General features: G+C 42.8%; 2 protein-coding genes and 1 long non-coding RNA gene across 3 annotated transcripts; 1 reads left to right on the top strand and 2 right to left on the bottom strand.

Moving 5' to 3' along the window:
• Positions 1-411: 411 nt before the first annotated feature.
• On the top strand, positions 412-6,156 carry plin6 (perilipin 6; the record flags this gene model as incomplete). Its single annotated transcript, XM_034221386.1, is given in 6 exon segments — positions 412-607; positions 1,275-1,357; positions 2,337-2,574; positions 3,043-3,227; positions 4,001-4,267; positions 4,744-6,156. Coding segments are annotated over 6 exon segments (1,437 nt in total), but the record flags the coding sequence as incomplete, so codon positions are not given.
• An 891-nt stretch (positions 6,157-7,047) lies between these two features.
• LOC117549453 lies at positions 7,048-13,926 on the bottom strand. The gene is made up of 7 exons (XM_034221385.1): positions 13,856-13,926; positions 13,727-13,771; positions 13,313-13,611; positions 12,857-13,010; positions 12,654-12,764; positions 12,469-12,549; positions 7,048-7,436 (listed from the first exon to the last, which is right to left on the bottom strand). The coding sequence occupies exons 3-7, from the start codon at positions 13,379-13,381 to the stop codon at positions 7,048-7,050; spliced, it is 804 nt and encodes a 267-aa protein (XP_034077276.1). The 5' UTR covers positions 13,382-13,611; positions 13,727-13,771; positions 13,856-13,926.
• A 2,522-nt stretch (positions 13,927-16,448) lies between these two features.
• Positions 16,449-17,095, bottom strand: LOC117549455. The gene is made up of 3 exons (XR_004569486.1): positions 17,035-17,095; positions 16,612-16,774; positions 16,449-16,512 (listed from the first exon to the last, which is right to left on the bottom strand). It is a non-coding gene; the product is annotated as an uncharacterized LOC117549455 (long non-coding RNA).
• Positions 17,096-25,984: the final 8,889 nt, after the last annotated feature.

The raw sequence follows: 25,984 nt of genomic DNA on the forward strand, positions 1-25,984 counted from the left end.
ACATCCAGGAGTACATGTTGCTGACTGAGTTACAGCTATCATGGAGACTTCTCTTTGAAGTCATGTTGTGTCTCTTTGAAGTCACGTTGTGTGTCTTTGAAGTCACGTTGTGTGTCTTTGAAGTCACGTTGTGTGTCTTTGAAGTCATGTTGTGTGTCTTTGAAGTCACGTTGTGTCTCTTTGAAGTCACGTTGTGTGTCTTTGAAGTCATGTTGTGTCTCTTTGAAGTCATGTTGTGTCTCTTTGAAGTCATGTTGTGTCTCTTTGAAGTCATGTTGTGTCTCTTTGAAGTCATGTTGTGTCTCTTTGAAGTCATGTTGTGTCTCTTTGAAGTCATGTTGTGTGTCTTTGAAGTCACGTTGTGTCTCTTTGAAGTCACGTTGTGTCTCTTTGCATCACGTTGTGTTTCAGAGTTTGGTGCTGCGTGTCTCCAGCCTGCCTCTGGTCCGCTCTGCGCTGCAGTCCGTGAACTCTGTGTACTCGGAGGTCAAAGGTCGTTACCCCCTACTGAACCTGGTGGGGGGGGTCGCCGAGGTCGGGGTCCGCAGCGTCTCCAACGTCGCCATGACGACGGCAACGCCCCTCCTTCAGAGCCTGGAGCTGCAGAGTACGCTAAATAAATGCTAATGCTAAAGCTACTGCTATTGCTAATGCTCCAGACGAGGTTGGGAGGGTTACTTTTAAAATATAATCTGTTACAACTGATTACATTTCAAAACATGTAATCCAGGTTTTGTATCTCGTTACATGTAATCCAGGTTTTGTATCTCGTTACATGTAATCCAGGTTTTGTATCTCGTTACATGTAATCCGTTACTCACCAAGACCTCTGCTAATGCTAACACTGCTAAAGCTGCTGATAATGCTAATGCCAATAGAGTGCCGGATAATCTCCACATGTTTACCCTACTTTTACAATGTTCTAATCATAAATCTAATCGATAGATTATTAGGGTAGACATGAGGAGATTATCCGGCTGAACTAAACGTGATCCGTCTCTTAAGTGTGTTTCAACCACAGACCTGATTTCCAGCTATTTTCCAAAATCCCATGGAGAAATCTCATTGCTTTTTGTCGAAGGAACCGGAAGGAGTTTACTTCCGGGTTTTAGGACGCGTCACTGTGGCTCTCTCTATACAACTGCATCTAATACCAATGCTAATAATAAAATGCGTTTTCTTAGATACAAGTTATTTAAAGTGCGTTAATGATAAACTCTCTGTCGCTGCTAAACCTGATTCTGCTGGTGTTGTGACCCTCTGGTTCTCTGCAGTCGAAGTTGCTGAGAGTTTTGCTCTCTTTGGTCTCGACTCTCTGGAGAAGAACTTCCCGATCCTGAACCAATCAACAGACGAGGTTTGTTCTGCATCACTTTCAGACGCGTCCTGTATCTGTATTACTGCAGAGCAGAGACGGACGGAACATTTTCTCACCAAGAATTTAGAAGTTAATTAAAACCTTTCCCTGAATAAAAAAACTCTTCCAGTTTCAGTTTTATTATATAAGTGCCGTCTACCAGGTGTAACTAGCCGGGTGTTGTTGACGGGGTGTTGTTGACCTGTAGTTAATGGCCAGGTGTTGTTAAGCAGGTGCTTTAGACCAGGTTCTGTGTAATAACCAGTCCACCAGGTGTTGTTAAGCAGGTGCTTTAGACCAGGTTCTGTGTAATAACCAGTCCACCAGGTGTTGTTAAGCAGGTGCTTAGACCAGGTTCTGTGTAATAACCAGTCCACCAGGTGTTGTTAAGCAGGTGTTGTTAAGGCAGGTGCTTTATACCAGGTTCTGTGTAATAACCAGTCCACCAGGTGTTGTTAAGCAGGTGCTTTAGACCAGGTTCTGTGTAATAACCAGTCCACCAGGTGTTGTTAAGCAGGTGTTGTTAAGCAGGTGCTTTATACCAGGTTCTGTGTAATAACCAGTCCACCAGGTGTTGTTAAGCAGGTGCTTTAGACCAGGTTCTGTGTAATAACCAGTCCACCAGGTGTTGTTAAGCAGGTGCTTTAGACCAGGTTCTGTGTAATAACCAGTCCACCACGGTGTTGTTAAGCAGGTGCTTTAGACCAGGTTCTGTGTAATAACCAGTCCACCAGGTGTTGTTAAGCAGGTGCTTTAGACCAGGTTCTGTGTAATAACCAGTCCACCAGGTGTTGTTAAGCAGGTGCTTTAGACCAGGTTCTGTGTAATAACCAGTCCACCAGGTGTTGTTAACCAGGTGCTTTAGACCAGGTTCTGTGTAATAACCAGTCCACCAGGTGTTGTTAAGCAGGTGCTTTAGACCAGGTTCTGTGTAATAACCAGTCCACCAGGTGTTGTTAAGCAGGTGCTCTGTCCTCAGGTGGTGGGTCACCTGAAGGACGCCTTCTTCCTGACGCTGGACGACGTGCAGCTGTGGGTGGGGGACGGTCTGGACGTGGCTCTGGATCAGATGGAGCGTCTGTCTGAAGGCGCTGTGGCGGTGGTGAGGCAGCTTCAGGACTCTCAGGTGGGCCAGGTGGCTTCCTTTGGGCTGGACGACCTGCTGACCCGCCTGGAGGATGCCGCCGCCCACTACCTGCCCCTCCCCCCCACCCTGCGTGAGTACAGGGGCATTCTGGGAAACTGGGGTCGAATTGGAGTTTCATTTTCTATTTCTGAATCAGAATTCCTTTATTTGTCCCGCAACGGAGAAATGTTGGGTCTAAGATAAGATAAGAAGTACTTTATTGATCCCAATTTGGAAATGTTTGTGTTGCAGCAGCATAAAAAGACAAGGCATTGAACTTTAAAAGTTGAAAGACTAGAAATAAACAATCCAAAATGTAAACATCTCAATAGAAATAGAATAGCATTATAAAAAAACAACTAGAAAATCTACATGTTGAATTTAAAATGTATAGTAACAAAATATAAAGCAGGATATTGTTTATACATAATGTCAGGAATGGAATATTACACATTAGATTTAATTGTTTTATACCAACAAGAGTGCAGATTAAGTAAAAAGTGTAGACTTCCACATTTGACTCTCTTTCTAATGCATTAAATGAGTGTTTGTTTGTCAGGTCGGGAGTGGGAGCTGAGGGTGCAGGAGCTGGAGGATGAAGAGGAGGATGATGGTGAGCCCAGCTTGTGGACGAGGGTCCGCAGTCTGCTGCTGAACCTCGGCCTGCAGCTGTACCACCGCATGATGAAGGTCCGGGACATGCTGCAGAGAGCTGCCCTGACTCTAGGGGGCGCCGCCAACCAGGTGAGACTGAACCGCTGCTGTCAGAGGAAGAAGTTAGCCGCCTTTAGCTTAGCGGTGGTGACGTGAAGTCATGTGACCGTGCTGTAGTTCCTTTATAGCCCAACATTAGCCTCCTTTAGCTTAGCGGTGGTGACGTGAAGTCATGTGACTGTGCTGTAGTTCCTTTATAGCCCAACATTAGCCTCCTTTAGCTTAGCAGTGGTGACGTGAAGTCATGTGACCGTGCTGTAGTTCCTTTATAGCCCAACATTAGCCTCCTTTAGCTTAGCGGTGGTGACGTGAAGTCATGTGACCGTGCTGTAGTTCCTTTATAGCCCAACATTAGCCTCCTTTAGCTTAGCAGTGGTGACGTGAAGTCATGTGACTGTGCTGTAGTTCCTTTATAGGCCAACATTAGCCTCCTTTAGCTTAGCAGTGGTGACGTGAAGTCATGTGACCGTGCTGTAGTTCCTTTATAGCCCAACATTAGCCTCCTTTAGCTTAGCGGTTGTGACGTGAAGTCATGCGACCGTGCTGTAGTTCCTTTATAGCCCAACATTAGCCTCCTTTAGCTTAGCGGTGGTGACGTGAAGTCATGCGACCGTGCTGTAGTTCCTTTATAGCCCAACATTAGCCGCCTGTAGCTTAGCGGTGGTGACGTGAAGTTATGTGACCGTGCTGTAGTTCCTTTATAGCCCAACATTAGCCTCCTTTAGCTTAGCGGTGGTGACGTGAAGTTATGTGACTGTGCTGTAGTTCACCAATAACGACGAAGTGGTTCTCCTCTCCTGCAGGTGGGTCTGGGTTTAGTTCTGGATCTGAGTGGAGAGCTGCTGCTGGTCCTACAGCGCCTCCTGGTGGCTCTGGTTTACCGGACGGAGAACGTCCGAGAGCGGATGATCAGCGAGGTCAAAGGTCGGACCGCCATGCTGGCCGAGCTGCGTCCGGTCCGTCAGATCTCAGAGCTGCCGGTCCAGATCCAGCAGCTCCTGGGAGACCTGCAGGAGTTAGCCAAGATCCTGCTGCAGCTCGTCATCAACGCCACGCCGCTCTACACCATGGTGAGTCACCTGACACTCAAGAAGTCACCTGACACTCAAGAAGTCACCTGACAAACACCTGGACCCTTTAGGAGATTGATGGTTTTGCTTGTTAGGGAACTATTGTCCTGCGTCCTTCCTCTGACCCAGTGTATCAGTCTGTCCTCACTGAGCAGCTGCACCTTGGGCTGCTCTCAGTGTCTCCCTGCTCCTGTTGGGTCAGCTGATAGAGGTCACAGTGCTTCATATGCAGCATGTTGATTGTCCTCTCAGAGCTGAACACATGGGTCTGGGTTAGAGATCTTCAGAAACACAGCACATCTCTTGTGAATTCTCCCGCCGAAGCTCCAAATAGACCCTCAGTGTTTCCATCAGAGTTCCAGCTCTCTCTGTGTCTCTCTGAGTCTCCATTGATCCAGAAGTTTTCCGTCACAGTGCTGAGCTAGGCTCATGTGTCTCTTTAAGTCTCTTTAAGTGTAAATCTTGTGTGTTCTCAGCTCCAGCAGCCGTCTGCTCAGGAGGTCGAGGACTTCCTGAACCAGGAGGACTTTTCGGGCGACGTTCCGTCTGGCCCTAACTCTGCGGACAGTCTCTTCCTGAAGGCGATGGACGGACGTCCTCGCCGCCGCCAGAGTCTTTACTCCCGCAGCGGCAGGAGCCCTCTGAGCCCTCAGAGCGCCGACCCGCCCAGCGTCCGGCGCCGGTCCAGCCTGAGGGACCTGCCGCCGCCCGGCGTCCGGCGCCGGTCCAGCCTGATGGACCTGCCGCCACCGGAGCTCGATGTCCAGCCGCCGCCGATCCCTTCCGACGGCGGGAAACTGCGGCGCCCGTCGGCAACCGAGCTGCTGCTGGCGCCGCTCAAACAGTTTGTGGCTCAGAGCCAGAAGGCCTTCGAGTACCTGAGCCCCAACGCTCCCGAGGACCCGGAGCCCGGCGACTCCACCGACAACGGCATGGACTGCTAAACGCCACCCTGAGGTCTCAGATCCACAATAAAGAACCACCGCCCCCGCCCCCCCCTCGACCAATCACAGCCCTCCGTCTCCGCCCCTGATGGCGATCCCTTCCTGCCTCGACTGATGCTCGTTTGCTCGTTCACGTTCAGAAACGGAGCGATTGCAAAGTTAGTTTAAAAGGTCGTAAATGAGTTTTAATCTCACATCAACATAACAGAAAACACTTAGACGATGCTTAATCTGTCCTTTAGGATTCAGTTTCATCCAGAATACTTCATATTAAGGTACATGTATTCACTTGTACCCATTGGCTTATTAGCGTGTTTATTAGCAGCTTTCCCCTCATTCTGCACGACCAATGGCACGGTTTCATTTCCCCTCCACAAACTTCCAGATTATTCACAGTAAGATAGGAAGTTCTCGAACACAAAATTAAAGCTTAGACTGGTTTTAGAAGATGGTAGTGGGGGGGGGCAGTGACTCATAGTAGTTGCCTAACAATGGCAGAGTCACTGGTTCGATTCCCAGCCCCGGTGGTCAACATGTGGAAGTGTCCTTCAGGAGAGACAAACTGTTCTTATTAAGAAACCCTACGAGGGTTAGAAGTGTACGTTTAGTTAAAAGGTTATAGAAGATTTCACGCATTGTTAAGTGTTTGGTAACAACTCTTACAGATGTTGCTAATGTAAATGCTAATATGCCACTAGTTACCTGCTAATATGTGTACCTGAATGTAATATTTATACATATATATACTATTTTAAACATGAATAAATTGTCTAGAGTTACCTGTGATTTATTGACTAGTAAATAAGTAAATATTCCGGACTGAATATTGAAGCTATTGTAACTTCAATTTGGATGAAATCTGAAATACAGGCTGAGTTTTGTCAGATATTTAACAAATATAAATAAAAAAATGTAATTATTATGAGGTCTGCCGTTTCTCTGTAATCTGACAAGTTTAAATAAAGTTTCTCTGTACTCCAACATGTTTAAATACAGTTTATCTGTACTCCAACATGTTTAAATAAAGTTTATCTGTACTCCAACATGTTTAAATAAAGTTTCTCTGTACTCCAACATGTTTAAATAAAGTTTCTCTGTATGTTAAAATGTTGTTATAAAATACAATATATCTATATCCAGACTAATGAGTTTCTACACGGACCCTCATTATTGCGTGTTGTCACTTCCGGGCTATCCTGTGTGCTTCCTGTGTGCTTGCTCTGCTGCTGATAGCTAGTGATGGCGAGATGAAGCCTTATGAAGCTTTCCAGCCAATTGGTTCGCAAAAGGGTTCATCTCATGAGGCTTCATCATGGGCTTCATCTCATGAGGCTTCATCATGGGCTTCATCTCATGAGGCTTCATCATGGGCTTCATCTCATGAGGCTTCATCATGGGCTTCATCTCATGAGGCTTCATCATGGGCTTCATCTCATTAGGCTTCATCATGGGCTTCATCTCATTAGGCTTCATCATGGGCTTCATCTCATTAGGCTTCATCATGGGCTTCATCTCATTAGGCTTCATCATGGGCTTCATCTCATGAGGCTTCATCATGGGCTTCATCTCATGAGGCTTCATCATGGGCTTCATCTCATGAGGCTTCATCATGGGCTTCATCTCATGAGGCTTCATCATGGGCTTCATCTCATTAGGCTTCATCATGGGCTTCATCTCATTAGGCTTCATCATGGGCTTCATCTGAACACAACCCCCCTTCTTCTTTCGTGTAACGTTAGAGGTCCAACTCGGTGTCGTGTAGCCATGCCCGCATCTCTGGTCCTAGGTCGAAGAGGCCGGCTTCCGAGGGTGGTCTATATAAGGGGCAGATAGTGATTATATGGACAGCGGTCTGCTCAGGGTCACCGCACTCGCAGTTCGTAGACGGTTCAGAGTGGTCCACTGCCGGCGCGGTAGGTTGTCTCCTCCAATGGCGCCATCTCCTGGGTCCCAGATGTAACGGTGGATTCGGGAGGGCCCGGCTGAATCCCACTCCTGCTTCCAAGCTGCTGCCAACCATGCATCTCTGGAGATATCCTCAGAGGTGGAGTTGAGCATCTCTTGAGCTGCTTTGTTGTAGGGGTGGCGGGACTTGAGTCTGCTTGGAGGTGCTGGTGTTATTGTGGTGTTGTGCAGGATGTGCCAGTCATACTTTTGTGCCTTCCTGGCCAGGGCGAGGGTGGCAGCCTCCCGTCGGAGGCCGGCCGGTGCTATTCCCGCGAGGACTGGCAAGAGGGACACAGGGGTAGGCTTTAAGCATCCAGTTATTATTCGGAGGGAGGTATTGATAGCCACGTCGACCTTTCTCGCATGAGGGCTTCTGCTCCAGACTGGGGCGCAGTATTCCGCTACAGAGAAGACCAGGGCTTGAGTGGATATTCGCAGTGTCTTAGCGGAGGCTCCCCAGGTTGTTCCAGCGAGGCGGCGGATCAGCGCGACTCTGGATGTTACCTTGGCCTTGACTTCTTCCAAGTGTTTTTTAAAGGATAATGTCCGATCCAGACGCACTCCAAGATACTTCGGGGCTTGCTGGACCTCAGACATTTGTCCCTGCTGGTCAAAGTGTGTAAAACAGGCAGACTGGACATCTCAACAGTGTGCTGTATCTCATACCGAGTCCCCATTGAGTAAAGCATAACTCTAAACAACGAACATTAAATCATATTTTCATGTTAACAATATTGTATTTATTCCAGTTGAATGATTGTGATTGAAAAGCCTAAGGAGGCTGGTACACATTGCAAAGAGGGATTTGTATTCCTTAATAATATTCATAAACGTAACCATGTTGTAGCCGGAGAAAGGCTACAACATATCAAAGACTACATTTATTAACTACATTATCTCATTTAGCTGTAGCTTTTATAAACAACAACAATATACGTATTGTCCAGTCTTTGAACCAGGGACCCTGCGGTCAGGAGTCAACTGCTTTCCAGCTGAGCCACAGCACACACACTAAAGCTCCCTGAAAACACTGCAACATATTTATTCCTGTATTTATTCATGTTTTTATTTATGTTTTTATTCCTACATTTATTTATGCTTGTATCTTTTATACTTATGACATGTTCCGACCTCTATATAAGTGAGGGTCTGAGCTCTCTTGATTCCATCGTGTCAGCGGGCCCGGGTACAGGAGGGGTAATATGGTTCTTGTTATACATCCATGGGGATTATGAGCGTTGAGGTTCAACGGTTCAACCATAGACTTGGGTTGCGTTCCGATAATCCAAAAATCAGCTCCTAAATTCTAACCCTATCTCCTATCCCTTGACCTCTGAATGAAAGGTCACGGGTTAAGGCAGGCATCCTCAAACTACGGACTCCGGTCCGGATCCGGACCGAACCACCACTGTCTCCGGACTCTGAGCAAATGATACTTTTCATATGTATTATCTTTCTGTATTATATGTGAGACATCGCCACAACGCATTCGCAACGAGTCAAAATTATCCGCTATGTCCACTGCAAACAGCGCTCTGCATGTCTGACTGTTCCACTGTGTTCCACCTGTGTGTGTCAACGCTTTGGTCCAATCACATTCAGCATCCAGTCAGCGTTTTTTTTCCCCCAAACAATCTGCGAATCAGAGGCACAGTAGGGCGGGTCTTCGCGGAATGCGGGTGGGAAAAATGTGTGTGTCTCTTTCAACCTGTCTAAGTCAGAGCGAGAATTAAAAAAAAAAAATTCAGAGCGAGAGTTAACAGCTCATCTAGTTCCATCTGTACTGTAGCTAGTAGCCTAGTTTCACCTACCGGGGTGGCAACTGACACCCTAAAAATAGGCCCAGCTGCCACCCCAGTTGGCAGCTTTGTTTTTAAAGAAAAGTTGTGGCTCATCGGACATTTATGAGAGAAAGTCTCTAATGTCTGAGTGCAAGTGAATGCAGCACAAGATGCACGTCATGTGTAACCCCTCCTCCGGTCCTGGCGCGAGCGTTGATATACGATTGGCGGCGATTTAATTTTGAACTGGACGGCGCAAAACGAGAAGCATTCGGACCCAAGCACTGAAGGAATGAGGTATTTGCGGTCTGACAGAGAAGAGACTGTCAGTTTGGCTGTACTCAGCATTGAATCAAAACGCACTAAAGCTGTTGATCTTAATACGTTTGTGAGGCGTTTTGCTGAACAAAATGGTAATCGCCGCATTCAGCCGTAATAGACATGTCAACTTGATGCTCTGCTCACGGATGAGCATACACAACTATTAAGATGATGACCTTACGTGTGTAAATATATTGTTTTCTTTGAGGGGGTCTGCCCCCAAAAAACTGTTTTAAGTCCTGAGAAAGTCAAATCAGACGGTGTGTAAAACTACACTGCCCAGCCAAAAAAAAGTAACCACTTTGATTGAACTAGGCCAGTAGGTAAGGGCTTTCCACTGGATAATAACTGAAGTATAAAAGAATGCATGACTGAAGTGATGGAGACCATGATGAAGGCAAACAAAAAGAGGAAATAACAGGTCAAATCAAGCAAATCCCCTCTCAGATTCCACAGCAACCAGAAGAACATAAATATTGGCTGGTGATTTGATTCATCAGCTTTGTGATGGAATAAAAAATGCACAGTGCATTTCCTTAGCTGTGGGTGAGTCCACTGACACCACTGACAATGCTCAGTTGCTGGTGTTTGTGAGTTTTTATGATGAGGCAAAGGGGGAGTTTGTTGAAGATGTGTTGGGCCTGACGAACCTCAGTGGACACACAAGGGGGAATACATTTATAAAGCAATAATGGGAATGCTGAATGAAAGAGGGTGCAGCTGCCTTTATTCATAACTGTGCAGCTCTTACACTGCGACTCTGAGGGATCAAGCACAGACACAATAACAATGAAAACTGCTGCATCCAGAGACTTTTTGTTTTTGCAACCTCGTGTTAAGAATCTTGTTGCAATTGTTTAAAAGTTTGAATGACCGTAATAAACGGACCTTTGTCTTATTGAAACATTTATTTTGGACCTTTAAGATTTGTATTTGAGTACCCCTGGGTTAAGGGATAGTGGATAGGAGAATTCAAAAGGACTTAGGAGAAGAGACTGCGGTACTTTAGAGAATCGACTGCACTTTCACTATCCGACGTGTTTCTGATGCGCCAGCGGACGTCCTGAATGAGCGTCTGCTGCTGTGGGGAAACTATGGAGACTACAGTTCTCTATACAGCGGACTACAACATGGATGTTCAATAAGAACGAGGGACTCCTGTGAACTCATCTAGAGACTCTGTGCTCTGATGCTGTTGCTTTATGCTTTATGAACAGGGACAACAGAGAAACAGATTCTTCAGAACCAAAGTTGGAATTGAAATAAAAAGGAAAGTGAAACTTCTGCTCGTCCCCCTCTCCCTCCGGTCCTCATTAATACAAATGATCCCAATACGTATGATTGATGAAAAGATCTTAAATCAATACAGATGTATTTATTATAAACGTTAGTCCTTAACATCCATCACTGTGTATATCACCATTCAAACATCTACACACAGCTCAGTGAAATGTTGACTTTATTTGATCATTTCAGTAAAAACTAACGTTCATATTTCTCTCTTTGATTATAATACACATACGTTTTAAAACGCTTAATAAGCACCGTAACTTTCATGATATCATTTCGCCGTCATAATCGGATGTTGACTGTTGAGTGACGGTGTCAGTACCAGATATGTTCGGCCTACCAAATATGTTCGGGTGTATTTCCGTCGCATCCGTCATCCGTCATATCCGTCATATACTCACCTCCCTCTGCTCCCAGCGCTATGCTGCCACACATCGGCCGTCTGCGGAACTGCAGCCGGAGGAACTCGGTACAGCTTGTTATGTGTGTGTACTTAATTATTTACAATTAAAAAATATATATATTCTGCGTTACTTTAGCCAACACTTTTATAATATATAAGCCTGATCATGTCGTTGAAAGCAAGTACAGATGTTCTCCCTTTTCCACAGTTCTGTGTGAACTTCATCTAAGGTAGATGCTTTGCTTCTGCACCAGTTTAGCAGAAGTCTGTTTTGTAAGACTGGTTTTGTTGCAGTCTGTTCATGCTATGTGTTTCTTGCGTAAGACTATATACACACGGAACACATGTATTACAGGGCTGTACCCAGTGTGCTTCATAAAACATTTTTGAAGCTTATTTTTTTTAAATTAAGCCGTTTCCATGTTATAACAGCATCTCGTTAAATCAATATCGGAAACAATAATTGTCTTTTTGTGGTTATTTAAATGTAATTTATGGTGCTATTAGAGTGCTTATAGACTGACCCGTTAATACAGATGCCCCCCCCCCCCCCCCCCCCCCTTTGTGTGCGGTGAGCTGGAGAGAAGGCAGTCTATTTATTTTGGTGAAAAAAAAACCCCTAACATATATGGATTGAATCAGAATATTGTGTTGGATCAAAACATATTGTACATTTTGAGAATTCTTACATCTATTACAATACATTTTGAGCTTTGGACAATGTTTGGATCAAACGAGCCAGAAACAACCTTAAGCAGCCACCACTGGAATATTATTGCAGTAATATCATAATACTAGTAGCCTTATATTAGTGTAGCCTAATATTGATCGACAAATATTTAGAAATAAATCTGGTTCTGCCTGCCTGCCTCATCGCACTCTGCCCTGCTGCATTACCATGTATAGTATTTACATTCATAATGATCCTTTTTTGTTGCAGAGCTTTAGAGGCTTTAAGAGACGAACTGTCAATGATGCCAACTTGGCGACCTACAAACTAGATATAGCAATCTTGGAGCTATTGCGGCTAGCTACTTTCATTGGAAAGAGTCTCTAATTTTTTGTATGTATATATTTCATATATCCATCCCAAGCTTACCTACCCAACTGAATGAATTCACACATTCAAGTAAATAGAAAGACAGCACAGCATTCAAGTGTTTATTGAGAATTTGAACTTCAACGTTAATGGAAAAAGCTCCAAACTTTTCTCTACAGCCCTTAGTATCAAGAAATCCTTCTAGTTCCTTTTACATGTGGATAGGAAAACAGCACAGATTGTTCAGAATATATGAGGAAGCCATCAGGGAAGCAGCATGACCCAAGGCAGGACTGCAGAGACAGGTTCAGCCACGACCCGAAGTCCACGACCCGAAGTCCACGACGGGCAGCGTCCGGGAAAACCAAACTTGAAGGTAAGATATCAAATGATGATCTTCATTAATTGCAGTGACAATTTAGTCTATTCTGACATTTGTTTGTGTGAGTTAATCTTTACCTATGATATCTGGTTGCAGAAGGGACTGCAATAGCCTGGATGTTGGTCATCAGAGTAGATGCCCTGCAATTCTCCTCTTTTACCTTTCCCAACATATCCTATGAATAGAAAAAGAAAATATTGTAATTGAATCACACTAGGACCACAACACACTAAATATGTAATGACACATAAACATTATTATCCAGAATAAGAAGTCTACCTGGTTTGCAGTTTTTGTAAGGCTCCAAGCATCCACGGCAGGTGTCCATGGTGTACATGACGTTGAAATCCTGCTTGTATGAAGCAGAGAACAAACTCCATGTAGCAACACCTGTGTAAAACAAGCATTTCAATAGAGCCATTAAAAATATGCATAGACACCACAGCTGTCGTATACTGCTGCACCTTCACTGAATCACTTACTCTCAAGCCAGCGAAAGTGGGCCCCTCTTCTGAAAGACACAGTGGACATTGTGTCTCTGAAGGTGGTACACACTAGAGTGAGTGATGAGTACGCTTTGTCACCTTCCTGGAGAACCACTTCCATCAGAAGGTCCGAGAGAAGACAGTTTGGCAGCTGTGAAGTATTGGTCAGACTAGATCAAACATATTTAACAACACATTGACTAGACTGTTGCCAGCACAATCGAAATACCAAGATTCTTTGGGCTTCAGGTAGCAAAAAGACACATTTTTAATATTAATGTTGAATATATCACACACATTTTTCTTATGTTTTGTTATTCTTCTCCTTGAGGTAAAAAACAGCTATCAATAAAGTTAAAAAAAGCAGTGAGACATAATAGTTGGAAATTCTGCCGTGATCACAGGTCGTTTTTTAAACAAAAAACAGTTACTGCTTCACTGAAAAGATATTACCTCCAATATGAAGCACATGTCGGACTTTTGAAACTGGACCTTTGAAGGAAAATATAAGGTGTGGGTCATGTGATTGTTTAATTACATGTGTATACAATTATCAATATGTATGCATGTGTTAAATAATCTGGATCTGTCCGTGGCTATAAAAATCACATAATATCAGGATGAAAATGTAAATCAGTGTCAAAGAAACTGTTGTCTATAAAGTAACATTTAAAATGTATGATTTACCCTTCAATCTGGTACCGTTCCATGAGCATAATGCACCACCATTTCCGGATCTGTGCTATGTCCCGCTAAAAGAAAATGTAACAATAATAAAGTTGAAAATGAATGGAACCTCATCATTTGTCTACTCAATGTTAGCCCCCTCTTCCCCCTGAAATACTAACTCAGAGGATAAATACTGACCTCGGTAAACCAAAGTAGAGCATCTGTGCTGAAGTTGAGTGCATACTGTGAAAGGATAAAGATCTGTTAAGTTATGAGTTTCAAAACTAACAAAACCCCTTAAAAAAAAGTGTCAAGGGAGGAATTTACCATCAGTATGAAGACACCACAGTCATTGCCCGTGGTTTGGTGAGGCTAACCCTGTAAGAATTTGGAATATAACAGTGATGTTCATGGTCAAATGGAAAATAAAGACATGTGAAAGCAGGTGTATGAGATGGTGGAGAAATGTACCTTGACGTCTCTGCCGAACTTTACTGTCCACTGACCTGGAGCAATGCGGTGCGCTAGGTCACTGTCAAAAGAAATGATAAGACATGGGAATTGATTTGGTGAAGGAACGCTATACACAATATAATTCATGTTTTTGGATTTCCTTACATTGAACTATTGCATGCCTTAAAAGAGGAAAGTTATGAAAGCCACTGAACGGGGCTAAAATAAAACAAACAAAAATACGTTTACCAGCCGCTGAACAAAGCTGAACTTGAAAACAACCTTTGAACAAGGCTTATAACAAAATGAATATTATAATTCATAGCATCCTGTTGCAGACTCTTTTTCTTTTGGTTCCACTAAGGACACTCCAGACTTTGTGGAAATGGAGATATATTATAAATGAATTTGATCAGATTCAGACCCCTGGTCTACAAGATGGTTACTGCAGTATTAGAATACTATAAACTATTTAGAACTCCCATACAAGCCACAGAACGGTGAGGGGGTAATCATGTTACAAAAACCTAAATATGTCCTTGTAGGAATTGTCCCCAAAGCCATCTGGCTTAAGAGGGTCGAGCAAATATAACTCTCTCTTTGCTGGCTTGATCACCTGTCAACCATTGACAAAATAGCTGAAATTAGACATAATCAAACACCAGAAGAAAACCACACAGCACAACTTATGTTCATTTTGTACATGCTGGTGAGATCATTTGGAACAGACTCACGCAAAGCAAATAGTGATCTGCCTTTCCTTGCTGCCGACTCCAGGCAGGGATGAAAACCATGTCCTTGGTGGCCAATTGGTCAGCCTAGTATTTTAAACAAGGGATTTTAAGTTGCTGTATATCAATTTCAAGAAACATAGGTCTCAAGCAACAGGAACTTACTGGAAAACTGGCCAACACGTCAGCTGTTTTGGACTTCCAGGTAGGAACCACATACATATCCACGATGTATATATCTTTGCCCTATATTGATAGTTTTTCAAAAAAAATGAAATCTTCATAGAAGTATGTTCAACAACAAGAGACAACCACACTTCACGAGATTGGAGTTTCACCACTAAACAGCTATTTAGAAAATATGTGTTATTCAAAAGAAAAAAGCAGGCCAATGATGTCTGTTGAAAACCGTACATGTCTTTGGGTGGCTTCTTGTACCATCTTCAGGCACGTGTTTCCAATCTGAAACAGTAACAACAGTAAGTTACCTGTGCCATTTATTTGAGACAAGATGAAGTTGGGAGGAAAGCTCAAGTATACCTACATTTGACTCCATGCACTGAGGAAGACCCAGGCTCCAAAAGTCCTCTCTGGTCAGGCACACATCACCCTCCTTCACAATGACCTCTGCTCCAGGCCTATTGTGGTCTAGCACATAGCTGAGCTGCAAATAACAGATTGCAAAACATACTTCAAGCCAATAGAAAACATAGAAAAATTAAAATCAAAACAATGCACCTCCATCACTGTGCATGAAGTAAACATATATCTACCAGCTTGTCTTGAATCGGATGTAGATCCTTTGCGTATTTCGCACCAGAGAGGGCATACTGGTGGTCAGCAACTGACCCCTCCGAATCCAACTTCGGTTCAGCTGTTATTAGATAGACACAAAATAAACAGTATTATTGAAGTACCACACATGAAGTATACCTAAAATGTGTCCTTGTATTGATAATCAAAATACCTCTCAACATAGGCCTGATAAAGGGCTTCAGCTGAGACACATTCACACTCTGTCTCAGCTGAGCTCCTGTTGAGCTCAACAGGGTTGCCACACCCTTGTTGGTGATTGAGGAAACCACATAAGGGCCAAACCAGTTGCACTCCAGTTTTCCACCTTTTCGGCCCTCCTTCCTCTTATTCGCTCTTAGGACCTCATCTCCAACGTTAATCAGGAAAGATTTCACATTCTTTCCCTTGCGTTTTTCAAAAGAGATTTTCTGTCTCTGTTGTGCTATTTGGATGTTCTGGTAAATCTGAGAAAGATATGTAACAGTTATCATTTACAGTCCTTAACATACGCTTGCATTTTTTAGGAGTTATTATGTTTTAAATATTGCCATTTTATTCTCACCTTCGAGTGCAAATCTGCAATGGTTGCAGCCTTTGCCTCAAGCTGCTGTTCTGCCTCATCAGCAGGCACCAAAACAGAGGTATCATCCCTGTCATTGACTGTAGCATTTATAACACCCGGGACGCGAGGGTGCCTCCCAAACTGGGCAAAATAGGGCGTGCACTTGGTTGACCTCTGAAAGCATAAAAATTCCTTTTAGTATCTCTGTTGAGTATTGTTTCCATCTGCATTTGTTACAACATTGTACCTGCTTTGAGGTGTTAATGCTCGCCACAATGCCCCTCAGATGTAAATCCCAGTCATTCTGGTCCTCTCCACAGTACTTTGCAAGTGCTTTTTTTTATGTTTTGGTTTGTACGCTCATCTTGGCCATTGCACTGGGGATGGTACGCTGAAGTGATGCAGTGTTTTACACCCAGTGCATCAAAAACACCACGGTTGACCTGCAGATGGTTTAGTGTACACCAATTACCAAATTACCTGAAAAATCGTATTACATTGTTACACATAACACATACACTGTATTAGATAGATTATTGTACCTCATTGACAAATTCCCGTCCTTGGTCGGTAATGATCTTCTCGACAAGACCGAAATCGAGAAGAATATTTACAATCTTTTTTGAGACCTCAACAGCTGTTTTGTGGTAGAGCGTTTTTGCTACCACCCACTTCGTGAACAGATCAGTCGCTGTTAGAATGTATCTGCAATATAAAATGCAGAATGTTGTAAATACATACAGAATCACTGTAAATGATTTCCTTTCTTTTTAAACCAGATTCTTCACGTTTAGAACCTTTAAAGGAGGTTACACATGCTTCAGCCCATCATGATAGTACCTTTTGCCCTTAGCAGTGGAGGGAAGTGGGCCAATGAGATCCACACATGTCTCACTCTGTTTCAATGTACACATACAACACATTTCTGTAGATCAATAATCAGTCAGTCAGTCAAAAACTCCCACCCATTTCTTCACGTCCTCCCGCATAGTGGACCAGTGGTACGTTGCCAAAACCTTCTCGGTGGTGCGCCTTCTCCCTGCATGACCTCCGGAACCCAGGTTATCATGGCACTCCTTCAGGACATTGATAATTTGGTCCTTGGTGCACACAACCATCCTCTCATTGTCCTTGTATGTGTAGTACAAATCTCCAGCTGGCACAACAGGAACAACAAAACAATCATTTAGACATGTGTAGAGATGACATTATGACTAAAAGCTGTTCAAGAAATCCAGTGGCAAATGTGGTTTAGACGTAACAACTACAGTAATGTAAAGTGTGTATAAAAAGAAAAAGGAGAAACAAGCTGTGGAGTCCTTGCGATTTACTGAAAAATGTTGGAATTGCAATATGATAAACCATTAGAGGTATGATCACTTTTGCACCAAAAAACACCATTAGATAAATAGATAGATAGATATATACTTTATTGATCCCTATAAGTAAAGGGATGTGATGATGTCACATGTACAGGGGGTTTATACCTCATAATAAAAACGTATGTTCGTGACTTAACCATGGTCTTATTCTGTTACTTACCTTTGATCAGGTATTGTTTGGATGCCCTCCGAATGAACGCCTTCCTTTTATCATGCTTTTCAGCGGCGATGGTGAGATTGTGGTAACCACCATTGAGCACGTACTGCTTTATCTCAGCATAAAAGCTCTCCATTTCTGTCATGAAAGTTAAAATGGTCGCGGTAATTATGGGGAAGCGGAGGGATCTAGATCGTTCACACATAACAAGCTGTACCGAGTTCCTCCGGCTGCAGTTCCGCAGACGGCCGGTGTGTGGCAGCATAGCGCTGGGAGCAGAGGGAGGTGAGTATATGACGGATATGACGGATGACGGATGCGACGGAAATACACCCGAACATATTTGGTAGGCCGAACATATCTGGTACTGACAACGGCAAATGCTGCGGCTGCAATGCATTGTGGGGCAGCATTTTCTCCTCTCCTTCCGGTGAGGGAGGTCCAGTGGTTCCTAAGCTAAAGGAGGTTATAAAGGAAGTTTGAAACCTCCTTTCCTTTCCTTTAGAGAATTGGAACGGCACTTATCATGGCTGCCACTGAGGGACTTCCGGGTCATTTCACTCCGTTAGGAAGGTTCCTAAGCTAAATGGACTATTGGAACGCAACCATGGTTCAACCGATCTGAATCGCTTCCTGAAGCAGTCACGTGGTATCGACAGGCAGCGAGGCTTCGTTTGTCATCGATGACGTCACTGGCCCAAAACGATACAAGCCTCGATACAAGCTTCACAAAAAGCTTCGGGGATTACTCGACACACGCTCCGAAGCCTCGGCGTAATACGTAACTTCACTACTGATAGCTTATATTATCTTAAATTAAATCCATCGTTTTTACAATTCTTGATCACGGCAGCTACCTGACGTTGTAATCACACGTTACTACAGCTTAGCACTCACAACTCTCCTTCTCTTAGCGACTGTAACTCCACAGTTGCTTACACTTCTTTCGGTTTTGCTAACGGTAGCTACTTTAGCTTGATAGCTAACCATGGCTACTTCCCAAGCCCCCAGGAAGTGCGCCGGACTCAGATGAAAATATTCGTGCTGGCCAAACGGCGGTACTACACTTCCGTTTGGTTGCCAGGCCCGGAAACACTTTTTCCCATTGACTTACATGGGGAAAGAGTGGTCTGTAACTCGTTGGATAATTTTTTTTAAACTAAATAAACTACCCAGTATGAACACTTGTATAGCCCTTATTAAAAACATTCGTTCCTCAAGTTGTAATAATGTGCTAATAACGTTATTCTGAGAGTTATTTCCCTCTGCATTATGAACGCGCATCTAACCCACGGGACCGCGCCGCCCGGCACGTTCAAGTTACGTGTCCCGACCAATCAGAGCACACTATGCTCACAGGGAGGGTGGGGGCTGGAGCATGGATGTATAATAAGAACTGGATACAGCGTGGGAGGCGGGGCCTCATTCATTCCTATGAGAGTTGCTCATTAGCGCATGATGATAAAATGGCCCAACTTTTGAGAGAGTGAAACGTCACAGATTACCCAGCATGCCTGAGAAGTACCCGTATGTGCACTCATAGAGCATGCGCAACTTTAACCAAAATGCTCGTTCATATCAAGCACGTCAATTTGCGTACACGTAACAGCACCGCACGTTCATGACAGCATGGTAATGGATTGTTGTTATCATGGATTTGATATGAACGAGGCGGCAGTTAGCAGCTAGCGGCTAGCTAGTAATGATGCTAATGTACACATCAATCGTGATGTACTTATATTACGCTGTAACAGGATCTAGTGATATCCAACAGAGCTTCATTTAGCATGAAATTATTATTGCACTGTATATATATATATACACATTGATTGATTGATTGATTGATTGATTGATTGATTGATTGATTGATTGATTGATTGAAAAGTTTATTAACAGCTTGTATATTGGGTACAGTACAGTACAGCTCAAAACATACAATTGTTAAGGGGATGCAGACCAGAGAAAGACTTTCGTCTTGTTTACATCAGGGTCCCCCATTTCCAATTCATCATGTCATTTAAGACATATAAGACATATAAGACATACAGATGGCTTATTTACAATTTACATACAGGTGGGTTTTTACATACAGATTGCTTGTTTACAATTTTCATTTTAGATTTCGTTCTAATACATCCTAACCGGACATTTAAGACATACCAAGTCTACAGATATACAGTTAGTAACAGAGTCTAAAATGCAAGTATATACATAGATGGGGGGGGGGAAGCTGTCCATTGAACGACAGGTTGAGATTTGTACCATTACCGGGGCCAGTTTTGCAATGCTCTCCCCCGAAGGTGCTCTTTAAGAGAGGTTTGGAAGGTAAGTATAGTTTTACTTTCCTTTACAGTTGTGGGAAGAGCGTTCCACCTTGATGTGGCATCATTGCGAAACGTGTATTCCCCCTTTTTTGTGCCAAATCTGGGTTTCACATGATTTGTGGAGCTCCCTCTGGTGTTATGATCATGGTATTCCTTGACCTTTGGGAAGAATTTTGACATGTACATGGGTACCATAGAGGTGTAGTGGATCTTGTAGACCAGTCCTATTGCAGGTACTGTACTCTGTCGTCTACTCTAAGCCATCCTAGGTTGTCAAAGTGGGCAGAGGTGAGGTGGGTTCTAGATGAAAGGTCAAGCAGTAGTCTGACCAGTTTATTTTGCGATGTTTGAAGTTTTATTTTTAGCGCCTTGGAGGTGCTATGGTACCATGACGTGCAAGCATAGTCATAGTACCCTTGAATGAGTGCTCCTGCCAGTGTTTTCAGGGTGTTTTTGTTTACCAGAGAGGATATCCGGTATAGGAATCTAGTTCTTTGATTGACTTTTTTTATTACATTGGATGCCATTTTGTCACAGGAGAGGTTTGCCTCAAGAATAGATCCTAGGTATGTAATTTCCTTCTTACTTGTGACAATAATGTCGCCCACTGCAACTGAGAAGTCGTCGGATTTGCTGAGATTATGTTTCGAACCGAAGAGAATGGACTCTGTTTTACCCAGGTGTAATGATAATTTATTATCGGCGAGCCAGGTGCAGATTCTGCCGAGCTCGGAGCTGAGGGTTTTTTCAACCTGCAACCTGTTCCTGTCAGAGACCAGCAGGGCTGAGTCGTCCGCGAACAGGAATAAGTTGCAGTCACATGCTGATGACATGTCGTTTACATAAATTAGGAACAGTAACGGACCTAATATGCTTCCTTGTGGAACACCACAGCTCACTGGGAGGGGGGGGGGGGGGGGACAGAGTACCGTTTACCTCCACCATCTGTTCTCTCCCCTCCAGGTAGGATTGCATCCAGCTCACCGATAGTTTATCAAAACCAATTGCTTTTAGCTTGTCAATCAGAATGGGGTGATTGACAGTGTCGAAAGCCTTTTGTAGGTCCAGCATCACCATGCCGCAGTACTTGCCCTCGTCCACCTCTTGTTTGATGTGGTCGCTCAAATAAAGAAGGCATGTGTCAGTGGAGTGGGATGTTCTAAAGCCAGATTGAAATTCATAGAATAGTTTCTTTTCCGCGAGGTACTTTTCGACCTGTTCATATACTATTTTTTCCATGACTTTCGAGATGGAGGTAAGTATAGAAACAGGGCGGTAGTTGCCTGGGTCCAATTTGCTGCCCTTCTGTTTTACCCAGGTGTAACGCTACACAATTACACCCAGTCTGAGAGTAAAATATGTCTCGAAGGTTCGTTTTGCTTTCTTACAACGTTAAGTTATGTTAACGTAACCTTACGTTTGCTAGGAGGCTATCGTTACGAGCTAGCTGTCTTAGCTAACAACAGTTAGCAGCTAACGTTTTCTGCAGTTTGTGTTGCCCCTGAAAAACGTGATGTAGTTATTTAAGGGTATGTTAAATTAACGTTATTTTACAAGTTGAGAGAGTTAAGTTGTGTTTAAAATCGTCAATGTAATTCACGTTAGAGGTTTTGTGTTGGACATGAAGTTAGCTAACGTTAGCTAACTCCACCAGGTTAGCATGTTAAGCTGTACTTTTTGTGGCAGCTAGCTTAATACAAAGAGGGGTTTTGTGCTTCATTGCAAACTTTTCTTTGTTAATCTACCTGAAACTGTAGGGACAGTTTGTATCTACTCAACTATACAGACCATTGTTGAGGAGATGCAAAACATACTGTCCATGAGTTGGGTCCAACATATACCTTGAGTAATGTTACTTTGCTGCTAAAAATGAAACATCATTATCAGATGAGGACATCACCAAAGTATGTGAGCCTGTCAGGGGATTTGATCTGTTCTCTGCATGTCCTAAACACTGCTCTGGTATTACTTATCTTGTAACATGTAAGTCTCCCGCTCTTGTCATCTTTCAGGCTTTGCATTTGAACTCCTATGACTGGTTGCGGACTTGAAGGGAACGCCTTCCTGACATCCAGGAAAAAGGTGAGATTATAATACATTTGAATGCCAAAAGCAAGTTATTGTTTTTAACTTTTGAAATATGATTGTTTTGGGGCATTTCAGTTTTATTGGACAGGCAGTAGAGATCTACTGGAAACAGTGGAGAGGGAGGAGATGATATGCAGCATACGGCCCAGCCGGATGGTTGCTGCTCCGTGTGGAACGTGTCCTATCAGGTAAAGCACTTTGGTACCCAGTTATTTATGGTGTTGAGTTTGAATTTAGCTTTTGGAATGTGATTTCCAACTGTGCATTGTAAAGACTGAAAAAACAGCCTCAGGTTAAAGCTTGACATGATTTGGTCTTTTACTTAAGAAGATGTTTGTCCTCCTGTGTTGTCTTATTTCCTTATCTTTCTTTCAGGTGTAACATCTACCAATGGTTGTACATGACAGAGACCTCCTCCACCTCTTTGCTGTCTTTCTAGTCAATCCTTCTGATCAGGTCCTTTCCTAAATAGTGGTAAGTTTTACAGTTCAGTGTACGTTAATTTAGTAACTTAATGCTTTACCGCTGTTGAATAAATCCTATATTGCTAGTCATTTTATTAAAACTACGATTTGTAAACTTTTTGATTCCAATTACAATAATCTTTTTGTTATAATTGTAAAACATATCTTAACATCCATCAGCAATCAATACAACAAATCATCCAACACTAAATAGAAGACATCTGGACCTATTTCTTTTGATACAGCAGCATGTTTTGGGACTGCTCATTGATGTCATCAAGAGCCATTGAGTCTACCTTTTGTAGTCGGCCTCTCAGAATGTTTAGCATTTATTTGTATTTTAACATTCCTATAATAATTAGTTTTTTTATTGTTTTGTTCTTTATTTTTGTTGTGAGAATCACTTTGCAATTATTGTGTAAGTGCTATATCAATCAATCAATCAATGTTTATTTATATAGCCCAATATCACAAATGTTACATTTGTCTCAGTGGACTTTACAGTTTGTACAAAATATCAGTATGACAATATGACACCCTCTGTCCTTAGACCCTCACATCGTACAAGGAAAAACTTCCAAAGAAAACCCACAGTTTAAAGGGAAAAATGGGAGAAACCTCAGGGAGAGCAACAGAGGAGGGATCCCTCTCCCAGGACGGACAGACGTGCAATAGATGCCGTGTGTAAATTGAAAAGATAATACATTTGCAACATAGGTAGTCCAAATGTTTGGAAATACATGTGTGTATAATAGGAAGATGAATCCACGAGGATATCCATCCAGGACCTATGATCCAGGACCACAGCCACGACTCAAGATCCAGGGCTCGCGATCCAGGACAGAGGAGCGCAGGATCATCCATGACTCCGGATCCCGGCGTATATAGACACCAAAAAGAAAGACATTTGGGGAAGCTGGGTTAATCGGAACATGAGAGTACACAGGTATAGACAGAGAGAAGGAAGAAGTAAGATGTCCCCCGACAAACTAAGCCTATATCAGCAAAACTAGGGGCTGAATCTAATCAGCCCTAACTATAAGCTTTATCAAAAAGGAAGGTCTTAAGCGCACTCTTAAAAACGGATAGGGTGTCTGCCGCCCGAACACAAACTGGAAGCTGATTCCACAAATGTGGAGCTTGATAAGAAAAGGCTCTGGCTCCCATTGTACTTTTAGAGACTCTAGGAACAACCAACAACCCTGCATTCTTGGAACGCAATGCCCTAGTAGGACAGTAGGGTATAATGAGTTCTTTAAGGTAAGATGGCGCCTGCCCATTAAGGGCTTTGTAGGCGAGAAGAAGAATTTTAAATTCTATCCTGTGTTCTATAGGGAGCCAGTGTAAGGCAGCCAGAACAGGAGTAATGTGGTCCCTTTTCCTAACTCTGGTTAGTACACGAGCTGCAGCATTTTGAATCAGCTGAAGCGACTTGACTGACTTCTTGGTACACCCTGATAATAAAGAGTTACAATAATCCAGCCTTGAAGTAACAAATGCATGGACTAGTTTCTCTGCATCGTTTTGAGGCAAGATATGCCTGATTTTTGCAATGTTACGTAGATGGAAGTAGGCGGTCCTTGAAATTGATTTGATGTGGGCGTTAAAGGATAAATCCTGATCAAATATAACACCAAGATTCCTTTCAGTCTCACTGGAGGCCAAATTAATGCCATCCATAGTTAGTATATCCTTAGATAATTTGTTTCGTAGATTCTTCGGGCCAAGTACAATAACTTCAGTTTTGGTCGTGTTTAACATCAAAAAGTTTAAGGTCATTCACGTTTTTAAGTCCTTAAGGCCGTCTTGAATTTTATTTAGATGATTAATTTCATCAGGCTTGATTGATAAATATAGTTGAGTATCATCCGCATAACAATGAAAGTTTACAGAATGATTCCTTATAATATTGCCTAACGGAAGCATATATAATGTGAACAAAATAGGTCCGAGCACTGAGCCCTGTGGCACTCCATGGCTAACTTTGGTTTGCGTGGAAGATTCATCATTGACACGTACAAACTGAGAGCGTTCAGATAGATAGGACCTAAACCAGTCTAAAGCAGTTCCCTGTATGCCAACTAAGTGCTCTAGTCTTTGCAATAAGATATCATGGTCGATAGTATCAAATGCAGCACTGAGATCGAGCAAAACAAGAATAGAGACACGTCCCTTGTCAGAGGCTATTAGAATGTCATTTGTGACTTTAACCAGAGCTGTCTCTGTGCTATGATGTGTTCTAAAGCCAGACTGAACATCTTCAGATAAATCATTGTTTTTTAAGTAATCAGCTGTTTTGTGACCGCTTTCTCAAGAATCTTTGAGAGGAACGGAAGATTGGAAATAGGTCTATAATTGGCTAAAACCTCTGGATCGAGGTTGTGCTTTTTAAGAAGCGGTTTTATCACTGCTACTTTGAATGATTGTGGAACATAGCCTGATAATAAAGACATATTCATAATATTTAATAAATAAGTGCTAATTAATGGAAAAACTTCCTTCAACAGCTTAGTTGGAATTGGGTCTAACATACACGTTGATGGTTTAGAAGAGAGAATCATTTAATTTAATTGTTCAAGGTTTATGGCTGAAAAGCATTCTAGTTTACTATCTAGTGTAATATTAGAACTTACGTTTCCGGGAGCTGTTGATAACACTATACTGGTCAAAGGCAAGAGGCCATTAATTTTGTTTCTAAGAGTAACAATTGTATCGTTAAAAAAGCACATAAAATCATTGCTACTGAGTGCTATGGGAATAGAAGGCTCAATCGAGCTATGGCTCTCTGTCAGCCTGGCTACAGTGCTGAAAAGAAATCTTGCATTATTCTTATTCTCATCTATTAATGAAGAGTAGTAGGCTGCTCTCGCTTTACGCAGTGCTTTCTTATATTCATTGAGAGTAATATGCCAAATTAAACGAGATTCTTCAAGTTTAGTGGAACGCCATATCCTTTCAAGTTGTCTCGACTTTTGCTTTATTTTGCGGGTTTGGGCATTATGCCATGGAGCTAATCTATGTTGTTTTATTTTCTTCTTTTTCAAAGGAGCAACAGAGTCTAATTTTATTCGCAGCGCATCTGTAGCACTATCAACAACATGATCAATTTGGGGTGGTGTACATTTTGTATAAGTATATAAATAGTTATACTAATATTATTGTTGTTACTATTATTAATAATGTCTTCTTTGTTTTCTTTATTCATCGCTGCAGAAAGGATCATGCCAGCCCACATCAAACACCTGATCAAGAGCTTGTGAATCTCACTGCTGCGGACACCTGTGTGATATTCCACTCTGACTGGAACCCTCAAAATGACCTGCAGGTACAATATATATATATATATATATATATATATCTGCTCTGTCCATCCTAAAGATAGTTCAATAGGGCTACAACAACAACAACAACAGTCTTTCCGTTTATTCCCTCGGTTCTTTAAGTGTATATTTTCCCATTTAATGCTTAAAAACGTTGAACAGCAGCTGCACATGATGCTC

Source organism: Gymnodraco acuticeps, unplaced genomic scaffold (assembly GCF_902827175.1).
Source record: "Gymnodraco acuticeps unplaced genomic scaffold, fGymAcu1.1, whole genome shotgun sequence".
Taxonomy (NCBI): Eukaryota; Metazoa; Chordata; class Actinopteri; order Perciformes; family Bathydraconidae; genus Gymnodraco; species Gymnodraco acuticeps.